Source organism: Myripristis murdjan, chromosome 17 (genome assembly GCF_902150065.1).
Source record: "Myripristis murdjan chromosome 17, fMyrMur1.1, whole genome shotgun sequence".
Classification (NCBI taxonomy): domain Eukaryota; kingdom Metazoa; phylum Chordata; class Actinopteri; order Holocentriformes; family Holocentridae; genus Myripristis; species Myripristis murdjan.
In genome coordinates this window covers 29,286,045-29,298,999 of record NC_043996.1, presented here as the reverse complement: position 1 = coordinate 29,298,999, position 12,955 = coordinate 29,286,045, and the positions used below count along the sequence as shown (strand labels likewise).

Genomic DNA, 12,955 nt, shown 5'->3' with positions numbered 1-12,955 from the left:
AAACTTTGGTCACAATTTTAGTTATAATAATTCTGTGGAGGTTTATGATGTTGATGATGTTAAGATGTTCGTAAATTTGAACATAACAGGAGGGTTAAATAAAATCTGTTACTTGCACATTTTTCTCTGTGCTCCCAAATTTCTTTGTGTGCTCCTAATTTTCCCATTTAGGATCACATGACAAAAAAAAGTTATCTCAGAGCCCTGACTTGCCACACTGCAGTATTTTGTCGTGCCTGACTTACAAAGTGAGCAAACCCAAATAAAAAGTTGAATTCCACCTGTGCTCCTTCCTCTGACTCTGCCTGCTGTGTGTGTGTGTGTGTGTGAATGCCCAGTCTCCTTTAAGAAAAAAAAGAAAGAAAGAAAGAATGGCTCATGGCGTCTTACTTCATCGTTCACCCTTTAATCTGCCGGCCTCCACGCAGCCGTATCTCTGCCGGCGTGTTTACGTCTCGGCTCGGCTGATAAGGCGTTTGGAGGGGCAGAGCGGAGGAAAAACTCAGAGGTTTTAAAAGCTTCCCTCTGTCTTTGTAGTTTATTTTGGGGTTCGTCGACAGGCTGACTCACTTTCACTTCCCATGGCTGATCAAAAGGGATCTCCTAATTGGCTGTGTGTGGGTGTGGGTGTGTGTGTGTGTGTGTGTGTGTGTGTGTATTTGAGGGCATTTGAGTATATACATGTTGAATGGCGATGCTGGTTGCAGTGTGTGTCTGTGCATTTCAAAGTGCGTGCATGTGTGTGTATTGATGGGCCATTATAAATGTGTGTGTGTCTAGGTGAGTGCATGTAAGTGTGTGTGTGTGAGGTTACAGTCCATGCACACAAGGATCGAATTCTGCAGTGAAATCCACGTTTGGTTTTGTCGTGACCGTCTGAACCGTCTCGCCGTCTCCCCCCCCCGGAGGATCGAGAGCATCGCCTCAGTTGCCACGACGACGGCGCCTTCGAACCCAGGAGCTTCTGGTCGCTCTTGTTTTTGAGTCGACACCTCCCCGGAGGTACGGTCTGGGACTCGGGTCTGAGAGAGACGATCAATAACGGCGACCACACGGGACACGCGGCTTCAAACCTGACAATTTAGGCGGAAAACCAGAGGGAGGGGATTTGAGCGCTCCGGAAGCCGAGGAGACGTTTGATCTTTTTTTGTTTTGTTTGTTTGTGGAAATGCAGCAGGGAAATCTATTTCTCAATTAGGAGCCGTGCGCCAGAAACAAAGCTCCTTAAATGGACGTTAACCTCTCCTCCCCTTGCTCTCTCCCTCTCCCTCCTCTCTCTCCTGCAGTGACAACCCGCCCGCCTCCCTCATCCTCTGATCCCCTCGTCTCATCCTCCTCTTTTCTTCTCCTCTGCCGATTGTTGGGAGACGCGGCGTTGATCCATCCATCTGGCGGAATGAAGCGGCGCTGGCCGGCCGCAGAAGGCACGCGGCCTCGAAATCCACACAGCCTCATCGCCTGCTTTGTATTCAGCGGCCTCCTTTAGCCTCCCGACAGACGGTAACTAACACATCCTGATACTGCATGACCATGTTGTCTCTCATTTCTACAAATAAAAAATGCCGCGTCATTCAGGACTGTGTGGTTTATTGTGTATGATTATAGAAAATAAGCCAAATCTCTGCAACGCAAGTTAGGCACAAACGATCTGAACCTTAAATTTGGCCGTTACAAGTTTGATTATATGACTATGGCATGAATTGGACACTCTATTTAATGTTTTCACTGCATGAAAAGGTCAGCCAGTGGTTCAGTTTAGACAAGTAAACAACTTTGGCTCAGGTTAGGACACCTGAAAAATTTGCTTCAGGTTAGCATTAAGGTTTTGGTATGAGCTGACAAACAATCAAGATACTTGGGTGCCGATTCCACATGTTTTGCGATTCGATATTCCGATTTATTGTGATTTGTTTTTTGAATTCTCCTCTAGTTTGTGGCTGTAAAGTTTCATGACGCTGTGATTACCCTAGAGGTCACTAGAGGTCATTTCATACAGCGACGTCCAGTCTCAAAAGATGGTCTCACTACAATGAAACAGCTCCCAGAATCCACCAGAGTCTCAGCTTTCCAGTCAAAGCCAAGTGATGCAGCTCCAAGACTGTTTAGGCCCCAGTCTGCACACACACACCATTTTACAACAGGCCACAAGAACACATGTGGACTGCAGGCTTTGGGGCCCAAACTGCATGGGATTAGCAGAAGGTGGGCGTGTCTGCAAAGGGGAGAGCCGTGGCTGCCCAGAGAACCCATTTTCATTCACACATCTGGAGGTCAGAGGTCAAGGGACGCCTTTGAGATTCCCCCTCGCCAAAATTTAGCTGAACTCTGGAGCTTCAGTCCCCTTGGAGACAACCTAACCAACAGATTCCTGAGGTCATCCAGTTTCATATGATACCAAAAAACCTTTAAATCGATTCAGGAGTTTAAACAAAGGATTGTTATGCCTAAGTCAATCCCTAACATCCACAACACTAGAAAAATGTTTCCAGGGCTCTTTTTTCTTGCCTGGTGTAGTTAGCGTTATCTGAGGAGGCACCCAACATGGCGGCTAGGAGACTCACGATGCAACCACAAAGAGTTTACCATGGAAACTGAGGCGAAGAAACCCTCACCCAAGTAGATTAATTTGAAAACACTAACGCATAAGTTATGGTCTGGGCCGGATTAACCATTAGGGCAACGGGGCAGTTGCCCAGGGGCCCAAGAGCGCATAAGGGCCCTAGCCCAGGGCCAAAAAATAAAAAAATAAAAATAAAATATAGGTAACACTTTACAATAAGACCACAACAATTAACGTTGGTTAATGCCGTAATAAACATTAAGTAACAGGTAATAAACATTAAGTAAAAGTTAACTAACCGTTAACTAATGTGTCTAAGAATCATTTACTAATGCTGTTCATGCTAAGGTATTAATTTATATGTTATTTAAGGGTTATTGTAGATATTATTAACATTAGTAAATGCCATAATAATCATTAACTAACAGTTAATTAACCATTACGGCATTAACTAACATTAATTGTTGTAATTGTTGTATTAAAATAAAATAAAAAATAAAAATTAATAAATAAACCGCAACAAAAATAAAAGCTTGTTAGTTTGGTTTGATGTTAACCTGTGTAACCGCGAGCTGAAGCCTCCCCCCATTGGTCAGACCGCATCATGTGACAAAGTCAAAAGTGTTGATGCAGATGGCGTCTTGTACAAATGGAGAAGCATGCAGGGCAGCTAAGCAGGAGCGCTAAACGAAACAAAAAAAAAAGCGGGGGGCACTTGGATCTCATTGCCCAGGGGCACACTGGAGTGTTAATATGGCCCTGGTTACAGTACAATAATTCATTAAAATTGCCATGAGTAATATTTTTAAGTCATGATAAAACACAATAACAAAGACTGAGTGTGATGCGACTGCCAGGAGTGTTTTGTCTGTGTTGTTATCAGCTGACGACGAGTTTCCACAACCCAGATTTGCAGATTTGGCTGATTCATTCACAGAGAAGCGCTGGTTATATTCAGGACGTGGGATCAGATCTGCAGCCCTGTGCCTGCTAACCAGCCACAGTGTCCTGCCTGCACGGAGCGTGAGGATGTGCCTAACATCCAATATGGAGATGCACGGCTTTTAGTTTCCCAAAATGCTGAATAAACACTCCAAGTCAATTTACTGCACCGGCAAAACCAATCCATGAAACAACCAGACAAACAATTAACAGCAAATCTGACAGCGCGGCTCACGCGCGGTGCAGCTCCGAGTCACCACGGCAACGCTGTCATTTTCAAATCGTCATATTTATTTTCCGCTTAAGTCCTCGCTAATCTTCAGCTTTGGACGAGGATCCTCTCACAGCGGAGGCACCTGAGGGGAGGCTCTGCGCTGTGGTGGCGACGGCAGCATCGTCACAGTATCTAATCACAGCAAAAACACCCATGGTTTTAATACAGCAGTTACCAACACACACACACACACACACACACACACACACACACACACACACTGTCCCTGTCTGAAACTCTTCCTCAAAGCAGGTAAACACTTAAGAAAACAGCGTGAACAGTCGATAGCCGGCTTCCTGGTTGCCCCAAAAATTGGCACAGAAAACAGAAGAGCATGGTGAAGCGGGCTTTATGGGAATTAACGGTGCAGCCGCGACGTGCCTTCGACCAATCAGATCGCTCGGACCAAGCGGCCTGTGATATACAACAGAGCTCACACACCCACACACACACACCTGTCAGAGCCCAAAGCCCCATCACACAGCGCAGATACAGTGAACCAGCACAGCCCGGCCCCGACACGGCCCACCAATCAGCATGGATTAAATATGTTAATGAGCGTTACCGTGGCGACGGGGCAGGCCGGGCAAGCCAGGGTGACCTTCTGCAGGTCCAGGTTAATCATTAGCAGAGCTGAGTTCACCCTGAGTTTCTTTCTGCCTTTCTTGCTGTCTGCACTTTTATAATCTATTTATTAACTATAATGATTTTAATTGTTATTATTTTCTTCTGCAATTGTTTTTTTTTTATTTATTTATTTTATGGATTTTCTTATTTCTTTTAAATGTTTGTTTCTTTTCAATTGTTTGTTTTCACTTTTCTTGTTTTTCTGTAAAGCACATTGAGCTGCTCCAAGTATGAAATGTGCTATAGAAATAAAATTCCCTTGCCTTGCCTTGCCATCATCAAGAAAAACTCAATAATCACATAACACACGACGGATTACGATAAGAACAAACATCTACTGATGAGAGCAGACAGAGGCAGGAGCTCAACAACGTGCAACAAAAACATTATTTCATATGCAAAGTGACAAAAATGACTCTGAAGGAGAAGGAGGAGTTTAAATTTCTCACTGCATTTTCATATTTATTGAAGCGCTTTTGGAACAAGTTGTGCAGTAAAACTGTTTTCAAAAGGTGCACAAAATGACAAAAATGTGGCAGCAGCACGTGACCTATCAGCTGGTGGCCTCAGGTGATGAGAGCCACATGGACTCGGAGCGATCCTCACCTCACCTGGCCCCGAGCGGCTCTGCACGGTGCACCTTTAACTCCACAGTTCGCTCAGCAAAAAACACGACGACAGCACAGCTCATCACTCAGTGTCTCTGCATCACAGGCGACCCACATTTGTTCTCCTGTGACGGACCAAAAGCCTCGTGTTGTTTACCGTCCTTTAAAATGGAGCCACAGTTTGTTTCGGTTTCATTTTGTCAACCAGAAAAAAAAAGAAGTAAAACCAAATTTCCCACAATCCCTGGTGCTTATCTGTCTGTGTTTGTTTTGAGGAGTAACAAAGGATAAGAGCTCATATCGGACAACACCTGCATTCAGACCAGGTGAGCTAACCTGATGCTGAACCTGATGCAGGCAGAATCCTGAAACTGGAATAATAATTTTGTGTCTTGTGCCATAAAGCAACCCGACAGATCTCCACTAAATCTGTAAAATGTGGAGTGGAAGGCAGAGGAGACTGCAAATCTGCTGTTTATGGTAATTATATTATCTCATAATTGTATTTCTATGAATAGTGGTCCATAAAGAGGGACTGAGACAAGATGAAGCCCTACAAACACACAACACACACCTCAGGCCACTGCAACCAGACTGGACAGCATCATTTCTGTCAGTGCAACAGTTTTTTTTTTCTCTCTCCTGCATCAATTTTTGCACCTCCAGCCAACAAACACCCTATCCAGCTTTAGACGCTGCAAAAACACACATCACAACTGAGTCTTCATCAAACAAGGGGAAACAAACCAGGAGAGGCGCTGATCTGACTTATTTCCATCGGTGAGACACAAACAAACGAGAAAAGAGAACGAAGGAATTGCAGCTACACTTTTACACACTTTGAGTAAATAACTGTCTTTGTTTCAGTTTGCTTCTGGACTGCTTCCTTTGTTTTTAATCTGCTTTAATCTGTGAGTTGTGGTTGGACTATTTCCTTCCAATGCAAACCGACTTTTCTCCAGAATTTAGCTGAATCGCAGGACGCAACTAAACCCAGAGACGAGCGCAGCGTTGGGCTTTATTTCAAGATATTGTCACTTGTTTCATAAATATTCATGGACAACATATATATGTGAAACTGTAATATGAGATGATGGTATATATTTCCATTTGTTTGGACCAAAATAGAACCCGAAGCCCAGACGACCAGATTAAATGACATTTGACATTGGTGGACATGTTTAGTGGACCTTTCTTTTTTTTGTTTTTTTTTGCAGTGTGTACACATCTGCTGTACAACCCGGCCTGTGATTCACTGCCAAAACACACAGGAAGGGAAGCTGAAACCCAAAACCTTTATAGTACCACGGCCAGCCGGGCAGCCGTCCCGTACCGTGGTACCACTTCATCATCCAGCGTGCAAAGGATCAAGGAGACTGTTCACTGCGAGGGACGACATACGGGAGGGAACAAGCCTGCACCTCACGCTCTGGCCCAAAATATTAGTTTTCTTGAAACAAGTGAAAGACTCCACTTGTTTCCGGTGCAGTTTAAGCTTTAAGGAACTTTCTTTGGATTGAAGTAAGTAAGTAAGTTGATGACCTTACCCCACTAGCAGATTTTTCTCATTTAAAAAAACATTAAGGTGGATATTTTTTGCAGAAAAGGTTCACCCATGTCCTCATTTTTCTGTTGTTTTGCTTTTTTTGGGGTGAAACATTTACCCTTTCCATCATAATCACAGTTCTTCTTCAGCCAACGGAGCCAAAACATCAACACACTTTCAGAAAATTTCATGAGCACCAACTCCAAAACACACACTGCAATCAACACACATGACAGTGGATGCAACATCTGCACGTGTGTGTGACACAGACACAGTTAGCGACGTTAGTTTAATGTCAAACTACTTCCTTCCATGTCACAGGAAGGTGGTTAAAGTGGCAGCAGCAGATCTGGGATCACCATGAGGAAAACAACCACCAACGAAAATAAATAAAATCAACTGAAAAGTGCTGACTCGTCTGCCACCACACAAGAATCACAGCAAAAATATGAGCCCACAGAACAGCATAGAACCGAATAGAATAGATATAATCTCAGATACAGTATATGACCCTGTCGATATACTATAGCAATATTATTATGATATCCATGTTATTACAGGCTTAAGAGGTGAGATGAAAAATGACACAGAAACTAAGATCACTATAAACTCATTATTGTGTGCACAGATACACTAGAAATTATAGAATAAAGTGTAAACTGTTGGAGTATTATGATAATATTACAGGGAGCATTTTTCACTTTTTCAATATCATAGACATGATGTATGCTTCACATGATATTTTTCACTATATGGATATGGTACAGTACATTAAGGTCAATACTGATCCTTGAGGAATGTGGCTGAACATTATAGGGAGTTTTCAGGATTATATTACTGGCAAATTATGGTTATAGGAGATAAAAAACAATTCCATAAAATACCATCATTTACCACTGACTGCCACACATGATGTAAATATCAGTAAGTAAATATTTTAGTATTTAAGGGTTAATAGTCATTATGGAACAAAAAGGGGAGTTATTATCTATAAATATTGATTTTTAAATGAATGTACTGAGAGACAGAGCATCAGTTTTGGCCTGTCCTCCTCTCAGCTCCCTGTCTTGTGGTCGCCATACTGTTGACTCCTTCTGTATCTTGGTTATGTAATCTGGGGAGAGAGGAGGGCCTAAACACACACACGCACACGCACACGCACACACACACACACACACACACACACACACACACACACGGCCCCTTCTTCCTGCTCTCACCATCTTCAAACCCCGCTTTCTGTCGCATCTCCGCATTCATCTGTGCTCGGGCTCAGATCAATGGGATCATATCACATATCAGCCATTTATAGGTTTCATGCACGAGCGAAATTCATATCACCGGTGACAACGCACGCGCGCACGCGCATCCCCGACCCGCGCGCGCAAACACCCGATCAATAGCTGCCTCTGTCGGGGGCAAAAACCTGGCAACTGGAGAGGAAACGCACATCACACTACCCTGCCTATTGTTTACCATTTATTTTAGATTATTTACTTTCCATAAATATTCATCCTGTGAAGCATTTATTCACTGCGTAAGGCCTAAGTACTTCCTATGGATTTATTTTTTTTCCTACAATTTTTCTTCCCACGATTCAATTAGTTGATTTAATGTAACGTAGGCCAATCATGTTCTTAGCATAATCTGAAATATTACTGTACTACAGTTAACATGTTATTATATCCGGATATGCGCCTTCCTAACGAAACAATCATTAATAATTCTGCGTTATTCCAGCAGCGTCTCTATGGTGCGCGCAAGTGACTTTATAATGTCTTTATAATATTTCCTGTAAGGATCTCAGGTCGATCACAGGATCACCGGAGTTTTTAGGGTTTTTCCCCCTCCTCCGGGCAGATCAAGCTGCAGTGGCTCAGCCTGACTGTTCCTCCTCCGACCGGCAGCTCCACTAATAAAATATTGACACAGATCATGAAAAACAGCCAGAAACAGTATGTGCGCGTCTGCCGCCTGCAAAATGGCTCTGTGCAACGTCTCTCCAGGAGGGAGACCACACGGCTGCGCACGGACATCCAGTCCTGCCGGCGTTAATTGACAAATGATCCCATCATCCTTTAATTTACTCACCGAATCTCCTGTCGGCAGAGGCAGGGAAGCAGCACTGGGAAGCGACGAGGAGGAGGAGGAGGAGGAGGGAGGAAGGCAAAGGATCCATGTTTCCTCTCTTGTTGTTGATGTTGTTGTGGGGGTTTTCTTTTTTCCGTCTCTCTCTGTCTGAGTGTTAAAAAGCCATTTTCTCCCAGCGGGGTTTGGTGCGTCTTCCTTCCCGATCAGAGTGCGCCCTCCGCGGCTGCAGGAGCAGAGGAGAGCCGGGTACCGGAGGGGCGGACGGCGGATGGATGTGGAGGAGAGGAGAGAGGATGCAGGGCGTTCCTGCTCCGTGCCGAGCGCGTCAAGACACACGCAAATCACACACGACACTTCCGGTCGTGCTTTTCAAAATAAAGGTCCAACTGACGCTATAAGGTACCTGGTATCGCCTTAGGAGCAGACCAGTCACTGCACAGTTTAATACAGACCCGGCTCCTCCATTAGGCAGAGATTAGATTAGATTACATTAGATTAGATTAGATTTTTTCTTCCAGCCAGGTCACTATCTTTTTTGTTCCTTATGTGTCCCATAAAAGTGCTGGCGAGGCTTCCCTCTGTTTTTTTAAACTGCTGCTGTTAATGACACATTTATTTATTTAATTCCGATTTTAATTAATTAATGACACTTTAAAGTATGTATTTAAAGATGTATTTATATATTTCATTCTGTCCCTTTTAGTCCTCCATACTGACCAACGAGTTTGCTTGGTGTTTTTTAAAAGGAAACTGAAGGTCTACCTTTTTAAATGACTTTTATTTTGGAGTAATATTACATCCTCAGTTTTTCAGTTTAATCACTGGGTTTCATGTTTATTTTTATTCCTGTGTTTATTTTATTTTATTATTTTTTATTTGTGTTTTATATTTTAGAGTTATAATTAGCAGCGTCAAACATACCTCTCCATTAATAAACTATTCATGTAAAATGCCAACTTAACCGACAAAAAACGTACGTCCGGAATCCCCTCAGCAGCTCTGTTTTAGTGTGTGTACGGACAAAGTTTCATGTCATATTTAATATAATAATTATACTGAGCAATTGTTGTTCTGTCTGTGCAGCGATTCATTTGTCTTTTAATTTGAAGGAAAAAACCCGTGTTCCTGTTTTATTCAGTGTGTCTGTGTCCAACTTGTCTGGACTCTCTTCGCTGCAGCAGACTCAGCACTGCTGCTGCCTTCAGGTGCTGTTGGAAATATGAACACCGCAGGTACACATTGAATGACTGGGGAAGTAAAAGTTTTCTCTGAGATGTGAGGTTTGGAGGCCGGGACACAGAGCATGGTACCCAGCTCAACAAGGATAAATTAAAAGTGTTACTGATATTTTATCTTCTTACTTAGATGTTGTTCATTTAGTCACTTTTATCGTGATATTTGTGTTGTGCTAATCTTGTATGATTACAGACGTTCTTTGGTGTAAAGGGTGATAATGAATCTGACATTTTTTTTTTTTCCCGATTCGTGAATCAGCGCTGAGGTTTCCCAGCCGGCCTTGAACACAACACTGACCAATCACATGGCTGGCTTGTTTAACGTGTGTGCCTGATGGGACTTGAACGGGTTCACATGTGTGGTGCGTAAACGGAGCGCTGGACGTAATCTGTCATGACAGTTAACCTCACTGCAAATCTCTTCCAGGAACATTATGTAGGGTGCGCACACACACACACACACACACATACACACACACACTAGTACATGTACTTGTGAGGGCCTTCACCAACTGCATTCAAGGCCTTTAATCCTTAATTCTAACCCTTAATTTTAACCCTCTAGTCAAGATTTAATCCTAAACTGCTGTAACCTTTACTGTCATCCTAGTCCCAGGTCTAATCTGAACCCTGTCGCCAAGCCTGAAACCTAAACTAACTTAATCCTAACCTGGATTTACAAGTAATCCTAATGCCAATTTTTATCTCTATTAACAGGACACACACACACGCACACACACACACACACACACACACACACACTTGTGGTACTCCACTTAACAGGTTTGTCACTGGCTACACTGACTTAATCCTAATTTTAACCCTAATCTAAGACCTAATCCTTTTTCCAAAGTTAACCCTGAACTCAGAACTGAAAACTGAATGCTATAAATGCTGATTTTAGAGGATTTTGGTCCTTCTAAGTATATAAATACAAGAACGCGTGCGCGCACACACACACACACACACACACACACACACACACACACACACACACACCAAACAAAATACCCACAAGCTATTTGTTGGGATGCAACATATTCTCACAGTTTCTCAATCCCCACCTGCACATGGCAGAGTCTCATGTATGACACACAGTGAAAGATGAAAACTCTGTCTGTGTGTGTGTGTGTGTGTGTGTGTGTGTGTGTGTGTACTACCTCTTGACACCAATATCCACATGTAATCAAAGTGGGTCAGAGGCTGATTCATCCAATCCCGGCCTCAGGACGGAGCAATCAGCACAGGCAGCGACCTTATCAGTGCCTGGCTGTGTTTACACTCCTCCAGGAACACACACACTGCTCTGCAACACACACACACACACACAGGAACACACACACACACACACACACACAGGAACACACACATTCTGATCTTTCCCCTCTGTGTGTGTCTTCATGAGTTCCAGTAGAAACTGAAACTCAACACTGTCGGCTCCTGAAGTCACGAGCAAACACACACACACACACCGCTGCCTGGAGGCTCGTGTCTGTTGTTTTTAGAGCCGATCAACCATCGTCAAACATCTGATTGATTCATCACTGACATCAGCTGGTAAGCCCACCGGTGTGATGACACGGCGACACTCCAAAATTGGATTTTTAAAGTCATGCCGGCAAATTCTCCACACCACAATGTGCCCGTTCTAATGAGAAATTACCAAAAAGTGTTTTATATAAAAACCTCATTACCAGTCTTCCCTGTGCCCCCTGGGGCCAGCTGTTTAAAACTGTGTGTAGATTCATGACGAAAACTGTGTGTGTGTGCACAAAGCAAGAAATACACACACACACACACACACACACACACACACACATTCTTCTCATCAGATTTAGAAAGCCGTGCCAGAATATGTTTTAATAATAAAATTAAAGAAAAATGATACGGTCTGTTCTAACTTTTGACTGGTACTGTATATTAACAGGACACACACACACACACACACACACACATACATTTGTGTTACTCCACTTTTGAGGATCGTCACCGGCTACACTGACTGACTGAACCCTCACTCTGAATCCTAATCCTGATTTCAAACCTAATCCTGTTTTCAAAGTGAACCCTTAACTCAAAACTGAAAACTAAACTAATTTAAAAGCAGCTCAAAGTGACGTCTTCTGCTGACTCTGGGAACGTGGCTGCAGCAAAAAATACTGACGCTTTGTCTCGCTCGTCTGCGTCTGACACCGAGGGGTTTAAAGGTCAGAGGGCATCAGGCAGCGGCACAGCACCACCTAGTGGTGACTGAGGGTATTTAACTCAAGGTTGCTGTATTTTCTCCCATGAGAGAATCATGATTCGGATAAAAAAAAAGGAGTGAGAGAGGAAGACAAAGAAGACAGACACGACACATGAACATCCACATTTACCAGCTGACTGACATGATCATAAAAACATCAACACTGTTTAACAATTACAAGCGCTCCCAGTCCCAGTATGAGACCACTTTACACGCTTTCACCTCGTCACGTCGGGATTATTGCAACCATCTTTTCACCCGACTGAAGCAAAAATCTGTTAAACGACTAGAAACTGCACAGAACTCAGCTGCCAGGCTTGTAACCAGAACCAAGAGCTCTCACTGTTTTTACAACAGATTTTACGATTTTACTGATTAGTTTTAAGACTCTACATGGCTGATCTAGTATTCTAGTCATTTTTTATTATTTATTTATTTATTTATTTATTTGTTTGTTTCTTTGTTTGTTTTGTTTTTCAGGCGCCGTTTTGAAAGGTTATAGTGTGTATGAACTTAGCACATGGATGGGAGGATATGATGGCCATTCGCATGCTAGGTTATGTGCCAAAAGTTGTTTTGACCAATCAAGAATTAATAAAACTGGTCAAAAATCCCTCCAAAATAACACATTAGGACACCAAGACCTTGAGAAACACCACAGAAAAAAAAAATCAAACTTTCATTTTGTGTCAAAAACTTTTGGAATTTGGAGCTTTCTGTAAAATGGATTTATTGTCAGTCGTCCTGGAAACCCAGAGCTCCTCTGAACGGTCTCGCTCTCTAGTTTGTGACTGTAAAGTTTGATGAGGCTGTGATTCTCCTAGAGG

At 43.1% G+C, this 12,955-nt stretch overlaps 1 protein-coding gene across 1 annotated transcript in view; it reads right to left on the bottom strand.

Annotated features, from left to right (window-relative positions):
- The window catches only part of LOC115374602 (receptor-type tyrosine-protein phosphatase N2-like), a 274,717-nt gene extending 265,783 nt beyond the window's left edge, over positions 1-8,934 (bottom strand). Inside the window, exon 1 of the mRNA XM_030073582.1 lies at positions 8,649-8,934. Within this exon, the coding sequence (XP_029929442.1) occupies positions 8,649-8,736 (88 nt within the window). The 5' untranslated portion in view covers positions 8,737-8,934. The remainder of the gene's footprint in view (positions 1-8,648) is intronic.
- Positions 8,935-12,955: the final 4,021 nt, after the last annotated feature.